At 43.3% G+C, this 23,866-nt stretch overlaps 1 protein-coding gene and 1 non-coding gene across 2 annotated transcripts; one reads left to right on the top strand and one right to left on the bottom strand.

The window, feature by feature from the left end:
• Nucleotides 1-1,324: 1,324 nt before the first annotated feature.
• On the bottom strand, nucleotides 1,325-10,491 carry Prdx3 (peroxiredoxin 3). The gene is made up of 7 exons (XM_027930362.2): nucleotides 10,409-10,491; nucleotides 9,092-9,227; nucleotides 6,399-6,540; nucleotides 5,726-5,861; nucleotides 4,676-4,779; nucleotides 2,505-2,670; nucleotides 1,325-2,074 (listed from the first exon to the last, which is right to left on the bottom strand). The coding sequence occupies exons 1-7, from the start codon at nucleotides 10,442-10,444 to the stop codon at nucleotides 2,021-2,023; spliced, it is 774 nt and encodes a 257-aa protein (XP_027786163.2). The 5' UTR covers nucleotides 10,445-10,491; the 3' UTR covers nucleotides 1,325-2,020.
• On the top strand, nucleotides 7,575-7,647 carry Trnaa-agc (transfer RNA alanine (anticodon AGC)). The gene has a single exon. It is a non-coding gene; the product is annotated as a tRNA-Ala (tRNA).
• Nucleotides 10,492-23,866: the final 13,375 nt, after the last annotated feature.

Genomic DNA, 23,866 nt, shown 5'->3' with positions numbered 1-23,866 from the left:
TTGCTGAGGCTGGCTTTGAATTTGTGAACCTCTTGCTAAAGCCTCCTGGGTCCCTGGGATTACAGGCATGCCCTCAGTCTATGTATTTTTTTAAGACTTTTTTTAGTTGTAGTTGGACACAATACCTTTATTTTATTTATTTTTATGTGGTGTTGAGGATTGAACCCAGGGCCTAGAGCCACAACCCCAGCCACTCAGGTTGTCAATTTTTTTCCCCAAAAAACCTTTCAGATAAATGTTCCCTGTTCTACAACAGATTCCAAAGTCCTTATCTTGCCCAAGAGGCACTCTGTGAGGCCCTATTGCCATTCTCACTATTCATGCTCCACCTCCGTCTTCCTAGCAAGTCTTCTTCCACTCCAAGCTCACCCTTGCCTCAGTTCTCTTTCCGTGCCCTCTGCCAGGAAAACCCTTATTCCCCCACCACCCTCATTTTCCTTTTTCCTCTCATTTGACTCTCATAAAAACCCTGAGATAGGCACAACTATTGTCCTCATTTTTAGATTAGAAAACTGAATCTTTATAGCGGCATACTCTGACAACCCTACCTAGAACCCTGCAACTCTGCTCCAGACCCTTGCCTCGCCCTACTTTCCTTCCTAATACTCTGTATTTCTATTGTTTATTGTGCTTTCCCTCTGGATTGAGTGCATAAAGTGGTTTTTTGTTGTTGTTGTTTTTAGTTGTCAATGGACCCTTGTTTTGCTTATCTGTATGCGGTGCTAAGAATCCAACCCAGTGCCTCTCACATGCCAGCAAGCCCCTACCACTGAGCTATAATCCCAGCCCAGGCAGGGTCTTTTTTATTCATTCTTAGGCTTCCATAGCAGTGCCTAGCACATGGTGGCCACTGAAACAATGTTTCCATATCTGTCTTGCACCTAAATGAGTTCCCTGCAAGTGGCTCCTGTGGTAAATGCCCAATGATTATTTGTTGATATGTAATCAGAGGAGGAGGAGTAGAGCCCAGAATAAGCTGACCCAACAGCTGATGTTAAAGATGCAAATATTGTGCCGGGAGGCTGAGGTAGGAGGATCCCAAGTTCAAAGCCAGCCTCAGCAACTTAGTGTGATCCTGTCTCAAAAAATAAAAACACGGGCTGGGTTTGTGGCTCAGAGGTTCAGTGCTCTCCTAGAATGCATGAGGCACTGGGTTTGACCCTCAGCACCACATGAAATATAATAAAGATATTGGGTCCACCTATAATTTAAAAATATATTAAAAAAATAAAAATAAACACATGGCCTGAGGATGTGGCTAAGTTGTTAAACAGCCTTGCATTCAATCTCTAGTACCAAAAAAAAAAAAAAAAAGAAATGCAGATATTTTTAAATGTTTATTTTTTATGATACATATCACTTTGAGCACTTCAAGAAAGCAAATAATTAAAATAATTTCAAAGCAATCCCTGGGTTTAATAATTCAATATATATCCTTTATAATCACACCTCATCAACTATGTAAACAATAAACCTCAGGGATAGGGATCATGCATGATCAGTTACGTCACTTTGCCACCATGTTTTTTAAATAACATGATTCACAGTTCTTTCCATCACATATATCTCCATTTTGAGAGTTAACTTGGACTGCTAAGGTTAATAATGTAAAACTTATGATCTCTGTTACCTTGAAAAAAAAAAAAAAAGCAGTTTAATACAAAGAAATTCAAGAAGAAATTTTCAGGACCATTGATCAGAAGCTTTAAGCACTTATTGTGCTACTTAGACGTAGACAAAGGTACAAGTAAGGCTAAAGAGTGTTTCCTTTATCCACTAAAGACATGATCTAAGAAACAGAAGCCAGGCCTTCAAGATGATCCCAGTGACTCCTGATGTTAAGCAACTACTGTTAGAAAGGCTTAGCCAGTGTCACAGAAACAAAAACATTTAGAGTGATATATATAAATACAAGCATCATTAGGTTTTTCCTTCTATAAATAATCATCTTTGCAATGCTAAAAAGGTTCCAGCTGTGGCTCTCTCCTGGCATCAGAAGTTGCAGGGCACGGGGGATGATCTACGGATTCACCTTCTCAAAGTACTCTTTGGAAGCCGCTGGACTTGGCTTGATCTGAAAATACAAAAATATTTTATAAATGTGTAACAGTGACTTTGGAAGCTGATAAGTTCCCAATTTTTAACCTAAACTACTTTTTTTTTCTTTTTGCAGTGCTGAGGATTGAACCCAGGGGCACTGTACCACTATTTCCCCAGTCCAAGTTGGCTTTGAACTTGTAATCCTCCTCCTCAGCCTCCCAAGTAGCTGGGATTATAGGTGTGTATCACCATGCCTGGTGTTCTTTACAATTTTTAAAAATCGGCCTGTTTCTTTAAAATATGTGGTCTCTGGCTCTGTAAACCCACCCCCACCCCCACAGCCTCTCCCACTGCACAGTCTACCCCTGGTCCCCTGATAGGCTCCCTCTGATAGATATGCCCTTGAGGCAGAGAGGACCTGGGACCCTGTGCCGGATCCTGTTACTTTTGGGAAAAGAACCTACTGTAGGGGAATCTGGTGTCCAGTTTGCTGGGCAGACTTCTCCGTGGGTTTCCACAAACTGGAATGCCTTCACCAGGCGCAGGGTCTCCTCCACGCTCCGGCCCACGGGCAGGTCGTTGACACTCAGATGCTTGATGACTCCATTGGGGTCAATTATGAAGAGACCTCTGCATAGTTTCAGAATTTCTCCTCAGTAACACAACAGTACCAGAACTGAAACAACTGTCTAACTACTACCCTTTCCTGTCTTTAATTTTCCTTTTAACATTTATTAAATTAAGCGCTGTCATATGTTTAAAATTAGGAGTGTATAAAGAGCTTATCATCTCTTATTAAGGACAGATAATGATGCAGGACTGAACCAGGCCACCATGGAAAACATGCAGGATAGTCCCTGAACGTCACATAGTATCTGAAAGTCACTGAACTAGAGAGAGCAAAGACTTCTTTACTTATTAATGACTTGGCCAGCATTCTTTGGGCAGCTGTATCAAACCCTGGCAAGAAACCACAGGCAAAGGGGAAGGGACAGAGATGTATTTTATCTGTATCCAACAAATACTTATTAAATGAGCAGATTCTTGGATGGTTGGGGGGAAATCCCATGGGAAATATCTGTGGCCAGAGCAAGCTGGCTCCAAGTCCACACGAGCAGATGTGGGCTCCTGACGACTGGTCACTCAGTGGTAGTGTGGCAGGCTGCCCACCCCATAGTGACTGTTTTCAGGCTCTGATGTACACAGTACACCCAACTCAGTGGTTGTAGCATCCCTCTCCTAAGGGTGTGGGAAGTCCAAGTGTTAGTCACTCGGGGAAAAGACACGTTCAAGAACACTCCAGGTGAAAGGGGCTTGTCCCTCCCCAGGCCTGGTGCTTAGGGGTCTCGCCTTTGAGGCTGAACCAGCCGTGGTAATTGCTTCTGGAAGGGAGCCCCTGGCAGCAGCAGAGGTAGAGCAGGGAGGACACAGGGCCCACACACTCCAGAGAGGTTAACTTACTAGATTGATTAAAGATCATTGGTAATACCAATATTGACCCTGGTGGGGGCTAACTTAAAAATCATAAAGACCCCACGGGGAAAGGGACCCTGAAAAAAGCCACATTCTTTCTCCTGCTATTGCCACCTCCAAGGGAGCCAGCTTGTGATTTATTAAAGGACATAACAATGACCTTGACATCAACCAGGAGCTGCCCAGAGCTAAAATCTCAGGTGTAACCCAGGAGAGCAGGTCAGAGGGCAGCAAAGAGAGAGGGCAGGTTTTCTGAGCTCAGGGTGACTCCAGCAAAACAGGGAGGTACCTGGGGGTGGGACCCTCCTTCCTGATGTCATCTTCCGCCCAGTCCTCCCTCATCCCGCTCTGTTCTCCATAAGCTTCGGGATGCAGGGTAGCTCTTAACGCTCTGCTCCCCTCCTCCCAAGAAGGCTGCATCTGAGCATGCGACTGTGGGAGACTGAAAGCTTTTCACACCCAAAGGAGTCGAGGTTTAATCACAGATCAAGGGAGGGCAGAAATGGAATTCGGAGGCAGATCTCAGCTGCAATCGCTGCCAGGAACTTCACTAAAAGCTCCAGTTGCCTTACCACCAACCTGTGAGATATTCATCTTCACTGTAGTTAAAGGCAGACTGGGCTCCAAGAAGTAAATAGCTTTCTCAAAGAAACACAGCCATTAAGTAGCTGATTAAAAAAAAAAAAAAAATCAAGTCCAGATCTATTTGATTCCAGGGATATTTCTGTCACTGCACCAGAAGGTGGCCTCTTTGCCCTGCTACAGCGCCTTCTCCAAACAGCCTGAGGGCTTCGCTGCCAGGAGGGGCGGGGGGGCATGGTAGGGGCCCCCAGAGGTCCAGAGCAGTGTGCCCATGGAGACATGGAAAGCTTTCTCCAGAACAGACACAGGCTGTGGATGAGGCACACCTGTCTGGGCTACTTCTGAGAGACTACCGGGTTCTCACAGGAGGAATTTCATCAATGCTTATTCGGACTAAAATTAAGGAATTTTTGCTTTTAAAAATGATTTCCTAAAATAATTTTTTTATAAAAAAAATCAACAAAAGGAAAAATAAAACATCCCACCACAGCAAAAACACAAGAAACACTTTGCCAGGGTCCGTGTAGGATGATGTTGAACATGAAAAACCATTTTGAATTCACAAGGAACAGACTCTTACCTGAGTGCAAGACCAGCACCTTCCAAAAGCACACCATAGTCCCGAGAAATTTGTTTGGTTAAATCCGACAGGAGAGCAATGTTCATGTGGCCCAAACCGCCATTCTAATAAGAACACAAAGGTGACTGGTTGTCTGTGCCACTCTCACAACCTTTTGACCATGTAACGATGTTTGAGAACAAAAGTGTCAACAGGTAACAGTAAGAGCAGGAATGAATTCTTCCTGCTAACCCACTTCCTCCTGGAGCAGACACTACTTTACAGATGAGGACACTGAGGCACAAAGGCGAAGTGCCTTCCAGAGGCAGGATTTAATAACCTAGCCAATACTATAGACCTTTCTTTTCCTAATTCTTAAAACATTCTTTGAATTGAAGACCAATTTCTCAAACACAAAAATTAGAATAATAGACACTGAATACTTCCATATGGATGGTCCTACAGCATAGCTAGAAATTTGGATTTTTCCAAGCAAAGTTCTAGGCAATACTGATCACACAGATCACCACAGTTCGACATGCCACCCAGGGTACCTGGGATCCACAGAGTACAGGCCTGAGGGAAGGCCAACAGACCCCAACCAAGTCCCCTGCTTGCTGAGCCTGTCTCCACAACAGTCTGTACCATGAAAAATACAAGAGCAGTGAGCTGTGCATATACATCAGGAAACAGACAGTTCAGCAGACTTTCCAGGTAGGGAGAAGTTGGGAAATGGAAAGGCTGAGCAACGGGTACAAAGTTACAGTTAGAAGGACTAAGTTCCGGTGAACTACTGCACAGCACAGTGACTTCAGCCAATGATAGTATGTTCCAAAACAGGTAAACAAGAGGATTTTAAATTTCCTCACCACTGATAAATATTTGAGGTACTGGATGTGTTAGCCTGATGTAATCATTCCACAATGTATATGTATACCTAGATCAAAATATTACATTGTACCTCATAAACACACACAATGTTTTTATTGTATATTATATATTATCTGTCAATTAAAAAATAAAATACACTTGGAACAAGGCAGGTGCAAGATGAGGTGAGCAGGAGCCTACCTTCCTGGGTGTATTGATCCAGGCAAGGTGGGTGAAATGCGAATCCACCGAGACTGCAACCACTTCACAGTTCACGTCGTGAAACTCATTGGCTTTGTCACTGAAAGCAATGATCTCTGTAGGACACACAAAGGTGCTTGGAAAAAAAGTAAAACGTTTCATCAGATAATATATCAAGAATTTAAAATCTGAACAATAAGTAGTCTAAAAACTAGCTTGATTTGCTCACAGGTGAAAAAGGCACATCGGTTAACTATCCTCACCAGACTCCTGTGTTAACACCTGAAAAAGAACTACTATCTCCTATCACTGTCCTGTTTAAGGAATTATACCAAAAGTGGGGGGCACATTTTAAGAATGCTCTTAAAAACTGTACCTAAATAAAGTAGCTTTAGGAAAAAAAGTTTATTATCATTAGTCTTTCCTTAGACCAGCAAAAACATCTTCAAAGACTGGTCTAAGGAACCACTGCTCCAAAGCCCCCAAGACAGAGCCACATTAAAATGCACCTTCAAAGGGAATGCCACTCCCTCCTGCTGCATTACCACTTGTGAAGTAGCCCCAGATTAACAAGGCAATCAGTGACAAGTGGCCAGAAAGAGTCCTCCCCTGAACTAGAAGAGCAACTAAAAAAAAAAAAATAACAGGAAAATGTGACAGAAATTGCACTTACAAATCCAAAGGGTAAAAGAAAAGCACCAAGTATTTCCCTTTAAAGTCATCAAGGTTTAGCTCTTTGAACTCTCCGTTGACAACAGCTGTACCCTTAAAATAGGGCGCGTGCTGAGTGACAGCAGGAGCGTGGTAGGAGGAGCCTGGAAAAAACCCACACCCACATGAGTTCACCACTTGCTACACAGCATTGATTTGATTGTATTTAAACTTCCCATGATAATTAACTTGCAATATAAATTGTCTAGTAGTATGAATGAATGAAAATGTATATCTTAAGTAAATTTTCCCTCCACAAAGTTCCCTCCACAATGTATATGTATACCTGTATCAAAATATTACATTGTACCTCATAAACACACACAATGTTTTCATTGTATATTATATATTATTTGTCAGTTAAAAAATAAAATACACTTGGAACAAGGCAGGTGCAAGATGAGATGAGCAAGGGCCTCTAGATTGTGCTCAAACTCAATACAAAGTGCTATGGAGAAACTTCAAAAAGGAACATAACAGTTAGGTGTGGATTTCAAGTTCAAGGCCAGCCTTGGCAATTAGGGAGACCCTGTCTCAAAATAAAAAATGAAAAAGGGCTGGGGATATAGAGTGGTAGAACACCCTAGGGTTCAATCCCCAGTGCCATAATAAATAAATAGAAAGACAAAGACAAAAACAAAAGGAACCAGAGGAAGACAAAGGCAGTAGGGGTAGAACTAGAGAAGGCAAGAGACGTGGGGAGGGATTCTAAATATTGTTCAGATTCTGCCAGGTCTAGAGGGGACAGGGCAAAAGCATGGAGGAATGGCAGGAACAGGACATGTGTGTCAAAGGAACTGCCTATGGCAATTTGGTTAGAATGAACAGAATCTAAAGGTCTGGAGAGAAGAAGAGCTGGAGACACAGCAAGCAAGAATGATGGAAGGCCAGGCCAGGCCAGGCACAGAGCTGTCTGCTCCTCACAGGAGAGAGAACTGGGAGCCAGGGGAGGTTCTTCTACAGGAGATGAGCCCAGACAGCTGTTTTCCAGCAGATAAGTCTGGCAGGCGGGTAAAACTGATGTTAGGTGGTGATTTCAATTATCTCAGTGAGAGGTACTGAGGTGTGGCAGAGAGAACAGAAGAAAAAAAAAAAAAAGAATGGATGCAAAAGATATGATAAAAGTGTAAAGGAGGCCTGGGGGTGTAGCTCAGTGGTAGAGTGCTTGCCTAGCATGCACCAGACCCTGGGTTCGATCCCCAGCACCTCAGTAAAAATAAAAAACTAAAGAGGATTTGCTTCTGCCTGGGAGTGAGGGACAAAGGAGATCCAGCGTTAAACTATCTAGGACTGACACCAAGAGAAACAGAAGGAGCTGCTGGGGGCAGGGATTGGGACTAGTGGAGGAAAGGTCCAAGCCTCTGGCATCAAATAACTACTAGATGTATTTTCAAAATTGTGAGAAACTTTAGAACATTCCCCTCAAACCATTACATATTATACACTTATTTCTCAAAGACAAGACAAATCTTAAGGAGGCATTTTCAAGTATCACTTGTTATCCAAGGCTGATCTTCACAAAGTCCAGTTTAGGGAATGAAGTAGAAAGCTCAAAAATGTCTAAGATTCACACAAATATTGAAGGATGCCACTGAATAGGTCTGGCTCCCAAGTGGCCTGCTGGAGCCAGCAGACAGATTTGATTCCCAGTGGTGGCCACCAACCGCTCACATCCCTTCTTACACAGTTGGCCCAGAAGGCACCTGAGTGCCCCCATGCCTCTCAACAGAGGCAACCAATAAGGAAATGCAACACAGGCAAGAACAGTTCGCCTCAGTGATTCTCAGTCCTAGCTGCACATTAGAACTACCCAGGAAGCTTTTAAAATATACTGAACTAGGCTGGGATTATGGCCCAGAGGTACAGCACTTACCTACCATGCGTGACGCACTGGGTTTGATCCTCAGCACCACATAAAAATAAAATATTGTGTCCACCTATAAACTAATAAGTAAATAAACATACTGAACTAGTGGTCTTACCAGAGTCACTTAATTTATCTGGGGGTGGGACTAAGGCACTGCTATTTTATCCAGTTGTTTGTCTCTTTATTGAGCTGTTATATGACTTGCCTGTTCTTCTTCCTTTTTTTTTTTGTCAAGTACTGCAGATTGAATCCAGGGATGCTTTATAACTGAGCTATATCCCCAGCCCTTTTTATTTTTTATTTTAGACAGGGTGTCACTAAGTTGCCTAGACTGACCTAGTACTTGCAATCCTCCTATCTCAGCATCCTCAGTAGCTGGGATTACAGGAGCATGCCACTGTGCCTAGCTTTGTCTATTCATTTTCTTCTTAATGTTTTCTGATAGGTTTATCTTAAAGTTTTTGATGAGGTCAGTTACCTACTGTTTAGACACAATTTCCCATGGATCTGAACACCATCATGCTATGTGTTTTAATGCTCCAAGGAGCTGGGTGCAATAGTCTGTAATCCCAGCTACTCAGGTGGCGGAAATAAAATGAGCTGAGGAGTAGCTTGGTGGTAGAGTACTTACTTAACAAGGCTGCCCCCCCCACCTCCGCTGCCCCATCAAGGCAAAAGCTCCTAGGAGTGTCTAATGGATAGCCAGGGGTAAGCGCTATTGTCCTGTCCAGAGAGAATAATTTGTGTTTCCTTATACCTGAGTCCAACCATGGCACAGTAACACTTACTGGTACTAAAAGTGAATTTTGATAGAGCAGAGCCAGACCACTGTACATTTGTCAAATGTGTTCTTCTAGAAGCAACAGGCCTAAGGACTGCAGTGGCACAAATGCCCCGAGAAATGGCACTCACATGTCCAGCAACCTGGAAAGAGAAACACTTTGTTAGAAAGTCTTTCCAAATGGTGACTAAAGGCTGACCTTGCTGAAAGAGTTTCATGCCCATGATGGCCTCAGCTGTCCTTGTCCCTGTGAACCAAATACCACATCCAAAACTCTTAGGAGCATGGGTTGAGTCCCCATGTTCTTGATATTCTCTTCTGCTTCCTTCTCCTTCAAGGCAGGAGGATAGTGAGTTCAAAGCCAGTCTCAGCAAAAGTGAGACACTAAGCAACTCAGTGATACCCTGTCGGTAAACAAATAACAAAATAGGGCTGGAGGTGTGGTTCAGTGCTCCTTAGTTCAATCCCTGGTACAAAAAAAAAAAAAAAAAGCAAAGACTGTAAGGTGGAGGGAAACTAAGAACACAAACACTCAAGAATCAAACACTCACACTCATACTCAACAGTGAGGGTTAAAAAATTAAGGAGACCTGGCCAGGCCCTGAGTATTTAAATCCTTACCTTGCACTATCTGGCACGTGTGTTATGTCAAGGTTTTCCTTAGAAAAGGCAAGGTCTTTCCAGCCCAAAAGACAAGCAAATAAGTAGAGCAAAGTTCAGCCTCTGGCAAAGTTTGGTCAGGGCTCAAGGGAATGTTTGCTCAACTAACATCCAGCATGACGCAGGAAGGAGACAGGGCCTGCCGTGAACCCTAAGAGGGCACGAGGAGAAAAGCAGGTAACAGAGAACACCGAGGGTGGGAGGAGAAAGTGGCTTTCGTTACTGCAGCACTCTGTGTTTCCATCCACTATTTAAGTCCATGCTCCAGCAACGCCTTGATTTAGGCATCACTCTTTCCAACTTAGAGGAAAGCAAACTGAGGCTCAGAAAGGCGAAGTCACCTGCCCAAGGTCATAGAGTCGGTGACAGAAGCAGGACCACGGACCATGACGCCTGTTTCCAGCAACAGAAACAGGTGCTTAAGGGGAGCAGGCACCGGGGAGCGCGGAGGGACTCCGGGACCCGACCGCGAGCACAGGGTGGGGAGGCGGTACTGCGCAGGCGCAGGGAGCCCTCCAGGCGAAGGCCTCGGGGTCCGTGACCTGCAGGCGCCCTCCAAGGAAGACGGACGGCCCCGGGCCCAGGAGGGCACGATCCTGCCTGGGAAACGGGTCGCGGAGCCACCGCAGCATCTCCGCACCTGTCCCAGCCGGCAGCCACTCACCGAGGCCCGGAGCAACCTTCCCACTGCCGCCGCCATCTTCAGTGCACGCGGGAGCCGCGGAGTGGGCGGGGCGGAGGGGCGTGGCCTGTTGGAGGCGTGGTGTGGGCGGGGCATTTGAGGGGCGGGGCCGGAGGAGCCACGGTCTCCTCCCTTTTAGGGACTTCACTTCCCCAGAAAAGTGTTCTTTGTGCCTTGGAGTAGCTGAGTGCTGTCCTCCTTCTCTCACCTAAAAAGAACGAATCCAGGCAGGGAGCTGGGTGTCTCTCTCCATTTTTCTGACTGATTTGTTTTTTCCTCTTGACCTCGTGTGGATTCCCGTTTCTACCGGGTCTCTGGGAGCATCCATTTACTATTTCTGGCTCTTGTAAAGCGTCTGGCTTCTACAGGAAATGGAATTAACTATTAATTGAGTTTTAGTACGTTAATGAGCTAAGTGACTTAGGCCCATGGAGCTCTGTTTGCCTGAAAACCTTTGGGATAGTGTATGCACCTTCATTTTGGCCTCTCTTTCCCAAATTAGAAGAATTGGGACAAATTTAAAATTTGGCTTTTTAAAAAATGTTTATTTCTTAGGTGTAGATGGACACAACACAATGCCTTTTTTTTTTTATGTGGTGCTGAGGATCAAACCCGGTCCCGCCCATGCTAGGGGAGCGCTCTACCACTGAACCACAATCCCAGCCCTAAAATTTGGCTTTTGTCAATTAATGAAACCAGGAACGCAGTAATAAGCGCAGTACTTGGAAGAAGCACTCAAACATACACAAAAATCACCCAGTGCCTCACAGTAAATGTGACAAACTGCAGTCTCTAAGTTGGTTTGACACCAGGCACCGATTTAGTTCCTCAAGTCTTCGAAACACCTGAATGTTATTTGCTATTTTCTTTCAACTAACTCACTTTTAAAAAACATAAATGAATTTATTTGAAAGAAAATGTTAAACAACTTACATGGAAAAACCTTGTAATTTGCTATAAATAGAAAGTGATTTAAAATAAACACATTAAAGCAAAATATTATACAGTCCCAGCTAGGTACAGTTGTCTGCCAAAAGTCTAAGCTTTTTTGTTAAAAAAGAGAGAATGAGAGAAGGCAGTTAGAGACATTCTAACCTTAGATCAGATCTTTTTTGTTGATGTAATCAGAAGGATTGAAAGAGAATTAAAAAGAGAATAATTGAGAATTGGTGTTATTTGTTTGTTTCCCCCACTCCCCCAGCAGTGTATTTCCTAAAATTATCTCAAGTAGCACTAGATGGCACCATTTGCTCCTGTCCCCTTCTTTAGAAGGAACTGTGGTAGATTCAAGGGGACACGTTTTCCCAACTATTTCCCCTTAGCACCTGCCTTGGGCTTAATTTGTGTTCATTATGTGCATGTTGAGCAGATGATCGGAAATGAAAGAGGATCATGTTGGAGCTCAATATGGAATGGAATATTATTCAGCTATAAAAAGGAATGAAGAATGGATATATACTACAACTGTAAGACCTCAAAAGCCTTATGCTAAGTGAAGGAAACCAGGCACAAAAGGCTACTGTATGTCTTATATGATAGCCAATTTCTGTGAGGAGGGTACTGCCAGAATTTTCTTTTGGATTGATGAAAATATTGGGGAACTAGGTGGAGATGTTGATTGTACATTCTGAATTATAAAAACACTTTTATTTTTTAATGTTTTTTGGGGGGTGGTATCAGGGGTGATCGAACCCAGGGGTACTTAATCACTGAGCTACATCCCCAGCCTTTTTTTTTAATTTTATTTTTTATTTTGAGACAGTCTTGCTGATTTGCTTAGGGCCTCACTACATTGCTGAGATTGGCTTTGAACTTGCAATCCTCCTGCCTCAGCCTCCCAAGTGGCTGGGATTACAGGTGTTCACCATTACACCCCAAAACACTTTTAAGTGGCTAACTTTTTACTGTGTGGATTTCACTCAGCACAACAAAAAACAAAAGAACAAAAAGACTTACAACAACAAAAATATACTGTAGTCTAGCCCAGTGGTTTAATCGGCAAGAAGATGGAGATTGTTAGAGATGGAAAGACTTTCCCAAGGCCACATAGAGGGGGGACAAAAACCTCTCAGGCCTAAAGGTGGCCTGAGGAGGTTCCCAAGAGGGGAAGCCTCAACTAAGGACAATGGGGTCCTTTTGTAAAAAAATACTTTTTAGATACATGTGACAGCAGAGTAAATTTTGACATATTATACATACATGTAGTATAACTTCCCATTCTTGCGGTTATTGTACATGATGTGGAGTTACTCTGGTCGTGTATTCATATATGAACATAGGAAAGTTATGTTCAGTTCATTTTATTGTCTTTCCTATTCCCATCTCCACTCCCTTCCCTTAATTTTCTTTTGCCTAATCCAGTGAACTTTTATTCTCCACCCCAACTCCTTATTGTGTGTTAGCATCTGCATATCAGAGAATATTTGGCCTTTGGTTTGGGGGATGGCTTATTTCACTTAGCATGATAGTCTCCAGGTCCATCCATTTACCAGTAAACGCCACATTTTCATTCTTCTTTATGGCAGAGTAATATTACATTGTGTATAATATGCCACATTTTCTTTATCCATTCATCTGTTGAAGGGCACCTAGGTTAGTTCCACAGTTTAGGTATTGTGAATTGAGCTTCTATAAATATTGATGTGGCTGGATCACTACAGTATGCTGATTTTAAATCCTTTGGGTATATGCTAAGGAGTGGGATAACTGAGTCAAATGGTGGTTCAATTCCAAGTTTTCTGAGGAATCTCCATACTGCTTTCCAGAGTGTTATACCAATATGTAGTCCCACCAGCTAATTATGAGTGTGCCTTTTCCCCACATCCTTGCCATCATTTACTGTTACTTGTATTCTTGATGATTGCCATTCTGACTGGAGTGAGATGAAATCTCAGTGCAGTTTTAATTTGCATTTCTGTAATAGCTATTGATGTTGAACATTTTTTTCATATATTTGTTGACCAATCGTATTTCTTCTTCTGTGAAGTGCCTGTTCAGTTCCTGTGCCCAATTATTGGTTGGGTTATTTGGGTTTTGTTGTTGTTGTTGTTGTTGTTTTGGTGTTGAGTTTTTTGAATTCTTTATATATCCTGGAGATTAATGCTCTATCTGAGGTGCAAGTGGCAAAGACTTTCTCCTATTCTGTAGGTTCTCTCTCCACATTCTTGATTATTTCCGTTGCTGTGAAGAAACACTTTAGTTTGATATCATCCCATTAATTGATTCTTTATTTTACTTCTTGTGCTTTAGAAGTCTTGTTGAGGATGTCATTTCCTAAGCTGACATGATGGAGAGTTGGGCCTACTTTTTAAAAAATTTTATTTTAGTTGTAGATGGACACAATATCTTTATTTTGTTTGTTGATTTTTATGTGATGCTGAAGATCAACCGCAGCGCCTCACACATGCTAGGCAAGTGCTCTACCACTGTGCTACACCCCAGCCCCAGGCCTACTGTTTCCTCTAGTAGGTGTAAGGTCTCTGGTCTAATGCCTAGGTCCTTGATCCATTTTGAGTTGAGTTTTTTGAAGGGTGAGAGATAGCAGTTTAGTGTTGCTTCATATGGATTTCCAGTTTTCCCAGCACCATTTGTTGACGAGGTTGTTTTTTCTCTGATGTATGTTTATGGCCCCTTTGTCTAATTTAAGATAACAATATTTAGTGGGTTTGTCTCTGTGCCTTCTATTCTGTACCATTGGTCTTCGTGTCTGTTTTGGTGCCGATACCATGCCATTTTTGTTACTGTTTCTCTGTAGCATAAATTAAGAGTCTGGTATTGTGATGCCACCTGCTTCACTCTTCTCACTAAGGTTTGCTTTAGCTATTCTGGGCCTCTTTTCCAAATGAATTTCATGATGACAACGGAGGTCCTTGATGTATGTGACAGAAAATAATTGAGCAGAGACAGATGCTGAGACACAGAGATTTATTTAGGAAAGCAAGGTATGCATGTTCAAGGGGGAAGGTGCTTTTGGAGTTCTCCATTCTCCTTTCAAAAGACACTTGGTGAGGGGTGGGTTTGGGAAGGCGAGTGGGATAGACATCAGTCTGGCGGTCACAGGATGGCTTTCAACTTGCAATCCTCCTGGCTCAGGATCCTTAGGTTCATTATCTGATCAATAGGTAATGTTGGGAAAGCGCCCTAGATTATAGGTCTTGCATTCCCTTTGCTCAATCTATTCAAAAACCACATGTATCTGTGGGCTAATTTACAGTGCAGAGGGCAAATTTTGTAAGTGGATGAATCTTCAGTAACCTTAAGATTGTGAGCGAAGATTTATCGATTTCCCAGAAATTTGGGAGTGACAGGCCTGAGAGAGAGAACTGGCTTTGGGAAGTGAAGGTCTGAACAACTTTGGCACAAGACTGAGATTAAAGTGACCGTCTCCTTGTTTTTCCTGTGTCTCCTTTTTACCTGCCGTTTTATGCTTCTATCCTACCTCAAAGCCAGAACTCCCTCACTCCAGACGCCCAGAGCAGCCTCTGTGTCACCAGCCCTTGTGAGAGATGACATGCGCTCTTTGGCCCTCTCATCTTTTCCTTTATGCTGGTTTCTAGGCAGATGCCACAGCTCAAGTCAAGAACAGGTGCAAGGCAAGGACGAACCGGGGCAGAGCGGCTCTTTCCCTTTTGCCCACGGCCTTCGCAGCTCATCTCTCCCTTTCCTCCAGAGCTTCGCTTTGTTTTCTGGTACTGGGGATTGGACCAGGTCACTCTACCACTGAGCCACAGCTCCAGCCCTTTATATATATATTTTTTATTTAAGACAGGGTCACTGAGTTGCTTAGGGCCTTGCTAAATTGTGGAGGCTGTCCTTGAACTTGTGATCCCCCGGCCTCATTCTGCTGAGTCTCTGGTACTTGGCTGCCCCAGTACCTAGGCAGGCCCATCTTTCCCAGTGTGCTCAGGTGTTGTTTAGTCACCACCCACGGGCCCATCGTTCATGACTGAGCTTAACTACAGGGTGAAGCCGAGGGCAAACCAAACCAACGGAAGAGTGGCCTTGCCCTGCAGCTCAGCCTCCCTGGTCCTGCGTTCAGCCTTAAATGCTAGGTGCACTGATCAGCCCGTTCTCATTGGCTGGTCCTATTTTAGCTTAAAGGTAGCATCACTTTCCGTCTCATGGTCCCTCCTTCTTCCTGCAGGTTACGGGTACCCCCTGGATCCTCCTCCCGCCCCCACCCTGCGTAGGTTCTTGAGTCAGACACTTTCTTTCCCAGTCAGGCCCTCAGGTGTCCCATGGAAATTGTATCGACTACTAATGTAATTTTTAAAAAATTTATTTATTTATTTTAATTTGTTATACAGCTAGTTGAAAGCATTTCAATTCATAGTACACATATAGAGCACAATTTTTCATGTCTCTGGTTGTACAAAAAGTACAGTCACAAAATTCAGGTCTTCATACATGTGCTTAGGGTAATGATGTCCATCTCATCCCACCGTCTTTCTACCCCCTGCCCCTCCCTCTGCAAAGTTCCTCCATTCCTCCCATGCTACCTCCACAGCCCCATTATGGATCAGCATCCACTTATCAGAGAAAACATTTAGCCTTTGGTTTTTTGGGATTGGCTTACTTCACTTAGCATGATATTCTCCAACTCCATCCATTTACCTGAAAATGCCATGATTTCATTCTCTTTTAATTCTGAGTGGGCATCTAGGTTGATTCCACAATTTAGCTATTGTGAATTGTGCTGCTGTGAGCATGGATGTGGCTGCGTCACTGTAGTATGCTGTTTTTAAGTCCTTTGGGTATAAACTGAGGCGTGGGATAGCTGGGGCAAATGGTGGTTCCATTCCAAGTTTTCCAAGGAATCTCCATACTGCTTTCCAGAGTGGTTGTACCAATTTGCAGTCCCAACAGCAGTGTTTGAGTGTGCCTTTTCCCCCACATCCTTACCAACACTTATTGTTGTTTGTATTCTTGATAGTTGCCATTCTGACTGGAGTGAGATGAAATCTTAGATTAGTTTTGATTTGCATTTCTCTAATTATGAGAGATATTGAACATTTTTTTTTCATATATTTGTTGACTGATTATATATCCTTTTCTGAGAAATGTCTGTTCAGTTCCTTGGCCCATTTATTGATTGGGTTATTTGTTTTTTTTTTTTGTTTTTGTTTTTTTTTTTTTGGTGTTAAGATTTCTGAGTTCTTTATATATCCTAGAGATTAGTGCTCTATCTGATGTGCGTGTGGTAGAAATTTGTTCCCATTCTGTAGGCTCTCTATTTGCTTCACTGATTGTTTCTTTTGCTGAGAAGAAGCTTTTCAGTTTCAATCCATCCCATCTAGATTCTTGATTTTATTTCTTGTGCTATAAGGAGCCTTACCAAGGAAGCTGGGGCGTAATCCAATATGATGGAGATTTGGGCCTACTTTTTCTTCTATTAGGCACAGGGTCTCTGGCTTAATTTCTAGGTCCTTGATCCATTTTGAGTTGAGTTTTGTGCATGGTGAGAGGTAGGGGCTTAATTTCATTTTGCTCCATGTGGATTTCCAGTTTTCCCAGCACCATTTGTTGAAGAGGCTATCTTTTCTCCAGTATATGTTTTTGGTGCCTTGGTCTAGTGTGAGATAACTGTATTTGTGTGGGTTAGTCTCTATGTCCTCTATTCTGTACCATTGGTCTACAAGTCTATTTTGGTGCCAATACCATACCATTTTTGTTACTATTGCTCTGAAGTATAGTTTAAGGTCTAATTATAGTCATGCCACCTGTTTCACTCTTCTTGCTAACAATTTCTTTGGCTATTCTGTGTCTCTTATTTTTCCAAATGAATTTCATGATTGCTTTTTCTATTTCTATGAGGAATATCATTGGGATTTTGATTGGAATTGTATTAAAATCTGTATAGTGCTTTTGGTAGTATGGTCATTTTGACAACATTAATTCTGCCTATCCAAGAACAAAGGAGATTTTTCCATCTTCTAAAGTTTTCTTTAATTAATTTCTTTAACGTTCTGTAGTTTTCATTGTAGAGGTCTTTTACCTTTTTCATTAAGTTGATTCCCAAGTATTTTATTTTACTTTATTTTTCTGAGGCTATTGTAAATGGGGTAGTTTTCCTAGTTTCTCTTTCAGAGGACTTGTCACTGATGTATGGAAATGCCTTTGATTTATGGGTGTTGATTATATATCCTGCTATTTTGCTGAATTCATTTTACTAATGTAATTTTAATCAGTTAATAAACATGTGTTGAACACATCACTCAGGCCTTGCTCTTGGGCGAATCCAGAGAATCCTAAAAAGAATTGACTGAGGGCTGGGGATGTGGCTCAAGCGGTAGTGCGCTCGCCTGGCATGCGTGTGGCCTGGGTTCGATCCTCAGGACCACATACAAACAAAGATGTTGTGTCCGCCAAAAACTAAAATATATATATATATTAAAAGTCTCTCTCTCTCCCTGTTTTTTTTGTTTTGTTTTGTTTTTAAAGAATTGACTGAATCATAAAAAGAACCAAAGTCCAAGATCCAGCATTTTCAGGGGCATAATAAAGGTGTCATGGTGGAGTGTGGACAGCCTGGGCTCCAATAGCCGCTCTGCCACTTGGGAGCATGTGGCCTTGGGCAAGTCACTCAACTCTGCCATTTTCTCATCTGTAAAGTGGGAATGAGATTAATACTTACCTCAAGGGCTCTTTGAGGAATGAGTGAGTTAATGATTTAAAGGCATTTAGCACAGTTGGCAGGCACATAGTGTTTATTATATGAGATAGGAGAGAAGTCCAACTGCTAGGAGAATTAGAAAAGAGAGACCGAGAAGGGTTCCATGGAGAAACCCATCAATCCTGCTCCTGTGGAGGGGGGAGGGGACAGTAGAGGGGGAGATGACAGGTAGAAGTAATCAATGACCCTCATTCCTTTGGTTTATCATCATCTTGGTGAATACCTGCTGGGAACTGACCACGGCCAGGCTCTGGGTTGAATGCAGTGTTTTATGGAATCGTCACACAGCCTGGAGATAGAGCCGTATTTAATTTGTCATCCCCATTTCATAGGTAAGGATGCTCAGACTTGGGACACTGACTCATTTGCCCAAAGTGCGCAGTTAGAAAGGGATGGAGCCAGGATTTAAACCTGAACGCTGACCACAGAGCCCCGTTCTCGACCCAAGGCTGCACCCCCTCTGCAGCGTTTGCTGGAGGAGACAGGGCACGACAGATGCTAGGAGGAAGGGGGTGGGACCAGAACATGAAGGAGCACTGACTTCTGTCATCCTTCAGCACAACACCTGCAAATACTCCCCTGCCAGGGCCCCGGGGAGCCACCCTCTGATGCTCTCTTGGCTAAACAGTTCTGGTGGGTTCTGCTCCTGGATTGATGCTCGGGGACTCGCCTGGCTGTTGTTGGCTGTGGCCCCAGCTCTCTTTTCCTTTTCTAGGGCCTGTCCGCTCCCGTCTTCCTGTTTAACAGGTTGTAATGATCCAGATCATCTTCAGATATTGTCACGTGTCCCCCGGAAACAAGTCACCCTAGCTGGAAACCACTGCTGTGATGGTAGGGGCACAAGCTTTGGAGCCTTGGGGCATGTCGTCAGAGGCCCGGTCTGCCCCCATGGGCTTGGAGGGCGTGTGTCTTAGGCATTCTGGCTGCAAGAGTTACTTACCTTTTCTGTACCTCAGTTTCCACATCTGTAAAGCAAGAATAATGACGGCTCCTACCTCACAGCATCAGCGTGGGGTGTGAGATAAGGTATGTGCACTCCTAGGGGTGCTAGCATTGGTTAATGTGCCCTGAAAGGGCCAGTTAAAGTCTTGGTCCCCGGGGTGGTGCTATCAGGAGGTGCTGTGGACCTAGGAAGGAGAAGCCTTGTGGGAGGTCCTGAGGTGGTTGGGGGTGGCCCCTGAAGGGGATGGTGGAACTCTGGCCCTTTCCTTTTCGCTCTCTCTTTTGCTTCCTGGTCATGAGCTGAGCACTTTGCTCCACCACATGCTCCCCACCATTGGCATCCAGCGTGCCCACCAGAGGCCCAAAGCAGTGGGTCCACTCACTCTTGAACTAGCACCTCCAAAACTGTGAGCCAAAATAACCCTTTTCTCTTTATAAGTTAGTTATCTCTGGCATTTGGTTATAGTGATGGAGAGCTGACTTGCACAGGGGCAGTTGCCACAGAATGTATGTTAAATAAATGGTAGTTCTGATTCTGCCCTGAGGCAGGCTGAATGTTTTCCCGAACAACAGCACAGACTTTGGTTATATTTATTTATTTATTTTTTTACAAAATGATGACGTTCCTCTTCCTTATTTTATTCTGGAATGAGGGGTGAGACATTTGTGTAAATACTGATCCCCAAACAAGCTCCCATTAAGCTCTTCTGGAAGCTGGAAGCACATGCAGGCAAGGCAAGGAAGACACCGGGAGCTGCCCACCTGCTCACCACAGCCTGGTCTTTGTTTCAGGCTCCTGCTGGGGGCTCTGTTCCCACTCAGGAAATCTTAACATTTTTTTTTTCTTTCAAAGCTAACTATGACGACCACCTATCAGACTTCCGTATACTTGAAACAGACTTTAGGTGTGATTAAAAAGCCATCTCAAACTCGGTGTGGTGGCAGACGCCTGCGATCTCAGTGTCTCAGAGGCTGAGGCAGGGGGATCACAAGTTCAAAGCCAGCCTCAGCAATTTAGTGAGGTCCTGTCTCAAAATAAGAAATAAAGGTAACAAAAAGTGCTGAGGATGTGGCTCAGTGGTTGGTTAAATGCCTCTGGGATCGATCCCTGGGTAATCTACTCCCCAAAAGAAAAGCCATCCATGGGGCTGGGGATGTGGCTCAAGTGGTAGCACGCTGGCCTGGTATGCGCAAGGCACTGGGTTCGATCCTCAGCACCACATAAAAATAAATAAAGATATTGTGTCCATCTAAAACAAAACAAAAAAAAAATAAATAAATATTAAAAAAAAAAAAAGAAAAGCCATCCTGTACAGGTGCAATGGTGCACACTTATAATCACAGCTACCTGGGAGGCTGAGGCAGGAGGATCACAAGTTTAAGGCTTGTTTTAGAGTGCTTGCTTAATAGTCATAAGGCCCTAGTTCAAGCTCCTGTACCTTCGCCTGCTGCACACACAAAGACATCCTGACCATTTCTTTTTTTGATGTTCTAATTAATTATACATGATAGCAGAATGCATTTCAACTCATTGTACACAAATGGAGCATAACTTCTCATTTCTCTGATTGTACACGATGTAGAGTCACACCAGTCATGCAATCATACCCGTACAGAGCCTAATAATGTCCGTCTTATTTCACTGTCTTTCCCACTCCCATACCCCCTTCCTTCCCTTCATTCCCCTCTGCACAATCCAAAGTTCCTCCATTTCTCCCTTGCCTCAACCCCCTCATTTTGGATCAGCAGCTACTTATCAGAGGAAACATTTGGCCTTGGGTTTTTTAGGATTGGCTTACTTTGTTTAGCATGATATTCTCCAGCTCCAAACATTTACCTGCCAATGCCATAATTTCATTCTTCTTTAAAGCTGAATAATATTCCTTTGTGTATATACACCACAGTTTCTTTATCCATTTATCTATTGAAGGGCATCTGGATTGGTTCCACAGTATAGCTATTGTGAATTGAGCTGTTAAGAATATTTATGTGTCTGCATCACTGTAATATGCTGATTTTAAGTCCTTTGCGTATAAAATGAGGAATGAGATAGCTGAATCAAATGGTGGCTCCATTCCAAGTTTTCTGAGGAATCTCCATACTGCTTTCCAGAGTGGTTGCACCAATTTGCAGTCCCACCAGCAATGTATGAGTGTACCTTTTCCCCCACATCCTCGCCAACACTTATTGTTGCCTGTATTCTTAATAACTGCCATTTTGACTGGAGTGAGATGAAATCTTAGAGTAGTTTTGATTTGCATTTCTTTAATTTCTAGAGATTTTTTTCATATTTTAGTTGATCAATTGTATATCTTCTTCTGTGAAGTGTCTGCTCAGTTCCTTAGCCCCTTTATTGAACTTAGCAAACATCCTGACCATTTCCAAGATATAGACTTCTGTTTCCTACTTGCCAGGTGTACAATATCTTGGTATGATTTTGAACAAAAGTTCTCTTTGTCAGATGAAAAGAACTAACTTCCAGTGTCTTGGCTTGTGCCTGACATTTTTAATATCTCTTTCTAACATAAGGTTTAAGTTTCATCTTAAGAATGTATTGCCTGGGGCTGGGGTTGTGGTTTGGTGGTAGAGTGCTTGCCTAGCATGTGTGAGGCACTGGGTTCGATCCTCAGTAACACATATATAAATTAAATAAAGGTATTATGTCCATCTACAACTAAACATATTTTTTTTAAAAAGAATGCATTTCCTCATAGATATCTCTTTGCTTCTTCCCTTGCTGTAAATCAAGCCAGTATATTTTGTGATTTTTGTTTCCATAAATCTCTCATTCAACAGTCATTCCCCACATCCGCATTTTAGGCACGCTCAACAGAGCACGACTGTTTGCCTCTCAGCAAGCACAGAGGCCCGACACACAGCCCAATTCCCAGGTTTTTTGGCCATTGGAGATGAAGTTTCACTCTTATCACTCCTTGACCAAACAGGAAGCTGAGGCAATCACCTGTGGTTAAATAGCTTGCCTCAAGTCACATAGGAATTCATCGGCTCAGGGCCCAGTCAAACCTGAGCTCCTCAGTGTCTATGGTGATCTCCTGGTCCCAAGGTTCGCTGGTGTCAGCCACTTATCTTAAAATGAATGGAATGCACTAGACTGTCTGCTGGACACCCAGAAAGAATTCCAAACAGGAGCCTTCCAACGGCCTGGGAAGATTTGCAAAGTTAGGGCTGCAGTTGCTCACCTGGAAGACCAGTTTGTCCCTCATTGATCATCCCAAGAAAAGATAACCATGACTGGTTTTTAAGCACCAATATTAGCCTTCAGGGGAATGAGCAGCTGTTCTACCATCCTAGTTAGACAGCTGTCCTGAGAATACACTGTGTGTAATCCCTTCTCGTTCTCACGGCCACTGGAGTCTTCTGTCGCCTTAGCTGGGTCTTAACCATTTTGTTAACTTCTTCTTTCTTTCTTCTTTTTTTTTTAAATTAATTTTTTAAAATTTATATATGACAGCAGAATGCGTTTACAATTCTTATTACACATATAGAGCACAATTTTTCATATCTCTGGTTGTATACAAAGAATGTTCACACCAATTCGTGTCTTCATTCATGTACTTTGGATAATGATGTCCATTTTATTCCACCATCATGTCTAACTCCACGCACCTTCCCTTCCCCTCCTACCCCTCTGCCCTATCTAGAGTTCGTCTAATCTTCACCTGCTCCCGCTCCCTACCCCACTATGAATCAGCCTCCTTATATCAGAGAAAACATTCGGCCTTTGGTTTTTGGGGATTGGCTAACTTCACTTAGCATTATAGAGTGGTGACTGCTTCTCCCTGGGGCTGCAGTGGCTAGGCTCCTGCTGGCCCATAGCAACTGCTCAGAAAACGTTGGTCCAATGAATGAAAAGGCAATGCCTGGCACGATGACCAAAGTGCTCTTTCCACGCTCATTCTAAAAAACAAACAAATAAACAAACAAAAAAACTTTAAATTCAGCTTTCACTAGCTGTAACCACAAGGACACAAATTGTTCCTCTAAAATGAAAAGATGAACTGGCCTTGTCCTCATCACCAAAAGGGTAGAGCATAACTGGAATTCTCTCTTTTGAGTCAGGGAAAAAAAAAATTTGGACTTAGTGGAGGGGAAGGGAAATGAAGAGATATATGCTCCTTTTCATGATGATTAGGAAAATACCTCCCTACAACCACAAGTTAACATTCTGGTAGCTGGGGCTGCAATTACACATGGCAAACATTACTCTGGGTTTTGCTGAGTGCTTACTCTTTCCATGGCAAAAAGCAATCGTTTTCTTTTCCCCTGAAAGAGGAGCCGTAGAATTGCTTCTCTCCTGGGTTCAGGGAAGATGGACGTCTCAGAGCTGAGCCATGACTTCCAGCAAAGGCCTCTCTGTCTAACCTGGCTCCCAGCATTCTGCAGGATTTTATGCTTCTGCAAGCAAATCTTCTGGAAGGCAGGTAGCAGAGGAACGGAAAGAGGGAAGTTGTCCTCAGGTCAAACTGCCATGGACTATTTCACCTTTCAGGGTCCGAGTGCCTCACACTAGGGGCATGACTCAGTGTCATAGGGGTGATGCTTAGTGGCAGAGAGCCTGCTTGGCATGTGGGAGGCCCTGGGTTCAATTCCCAGCACTGCAAAACAAGACAGAGCACTCACATCGCAGACTGGTGGGGAGGCACCTGACACGGAACAGCCTCCCAGCCTCGGCACGCTCTACCACCCTGCTTTTCTTACTTCTCAGTTTTTCTCCCCCTTATCCTTGTCACCCGTCTCCTAATTCTCTTTTTCATAGACTTTGATTTTTTTAGAGCAGTTTAAAACTAAACTTAGTGCTAAACTAA

Source organism: Marmota flaviventris, chromosome 4 (assembly GCF_047511675.1).
Source record: "Marmota flaviventris isolate mMarFla1 chromosome 4, mMarFla1.hap1, whole genome shotgun sequence".
Lineage (NCBI taxonomy): Eukaryota > Metazoa > Chordata > Mammalia > Rodentia > Sciuridae > Marmota > Marmota flaviventris.
This window is presented reverse-complemented; position numbering and strand designations above follow the sequence as displayed.

Coding starts and splice junctions, on each gene's coding strand:
- Prdx3 (XM_027930362.2), bottom strand. CDS start 10,444: ATGGCGGCGGCAGTGGGAAGGTTGCTCCGGGCCTCG. Junction 4,780..5,725: donor GGATCAATACACCCAGGAAG/GTAGGCTCCTGC, acceptor TGTTCTTATTAG/AATGGCGGTTTGGGCCACAT. Junction 2,671..4,675: donor GGTGCTGGTCTTGCACTCAG/GTAAGAGTCTGT, acceptor GAAACTATGCAG/AGGTCTCTTCATAATTGACC.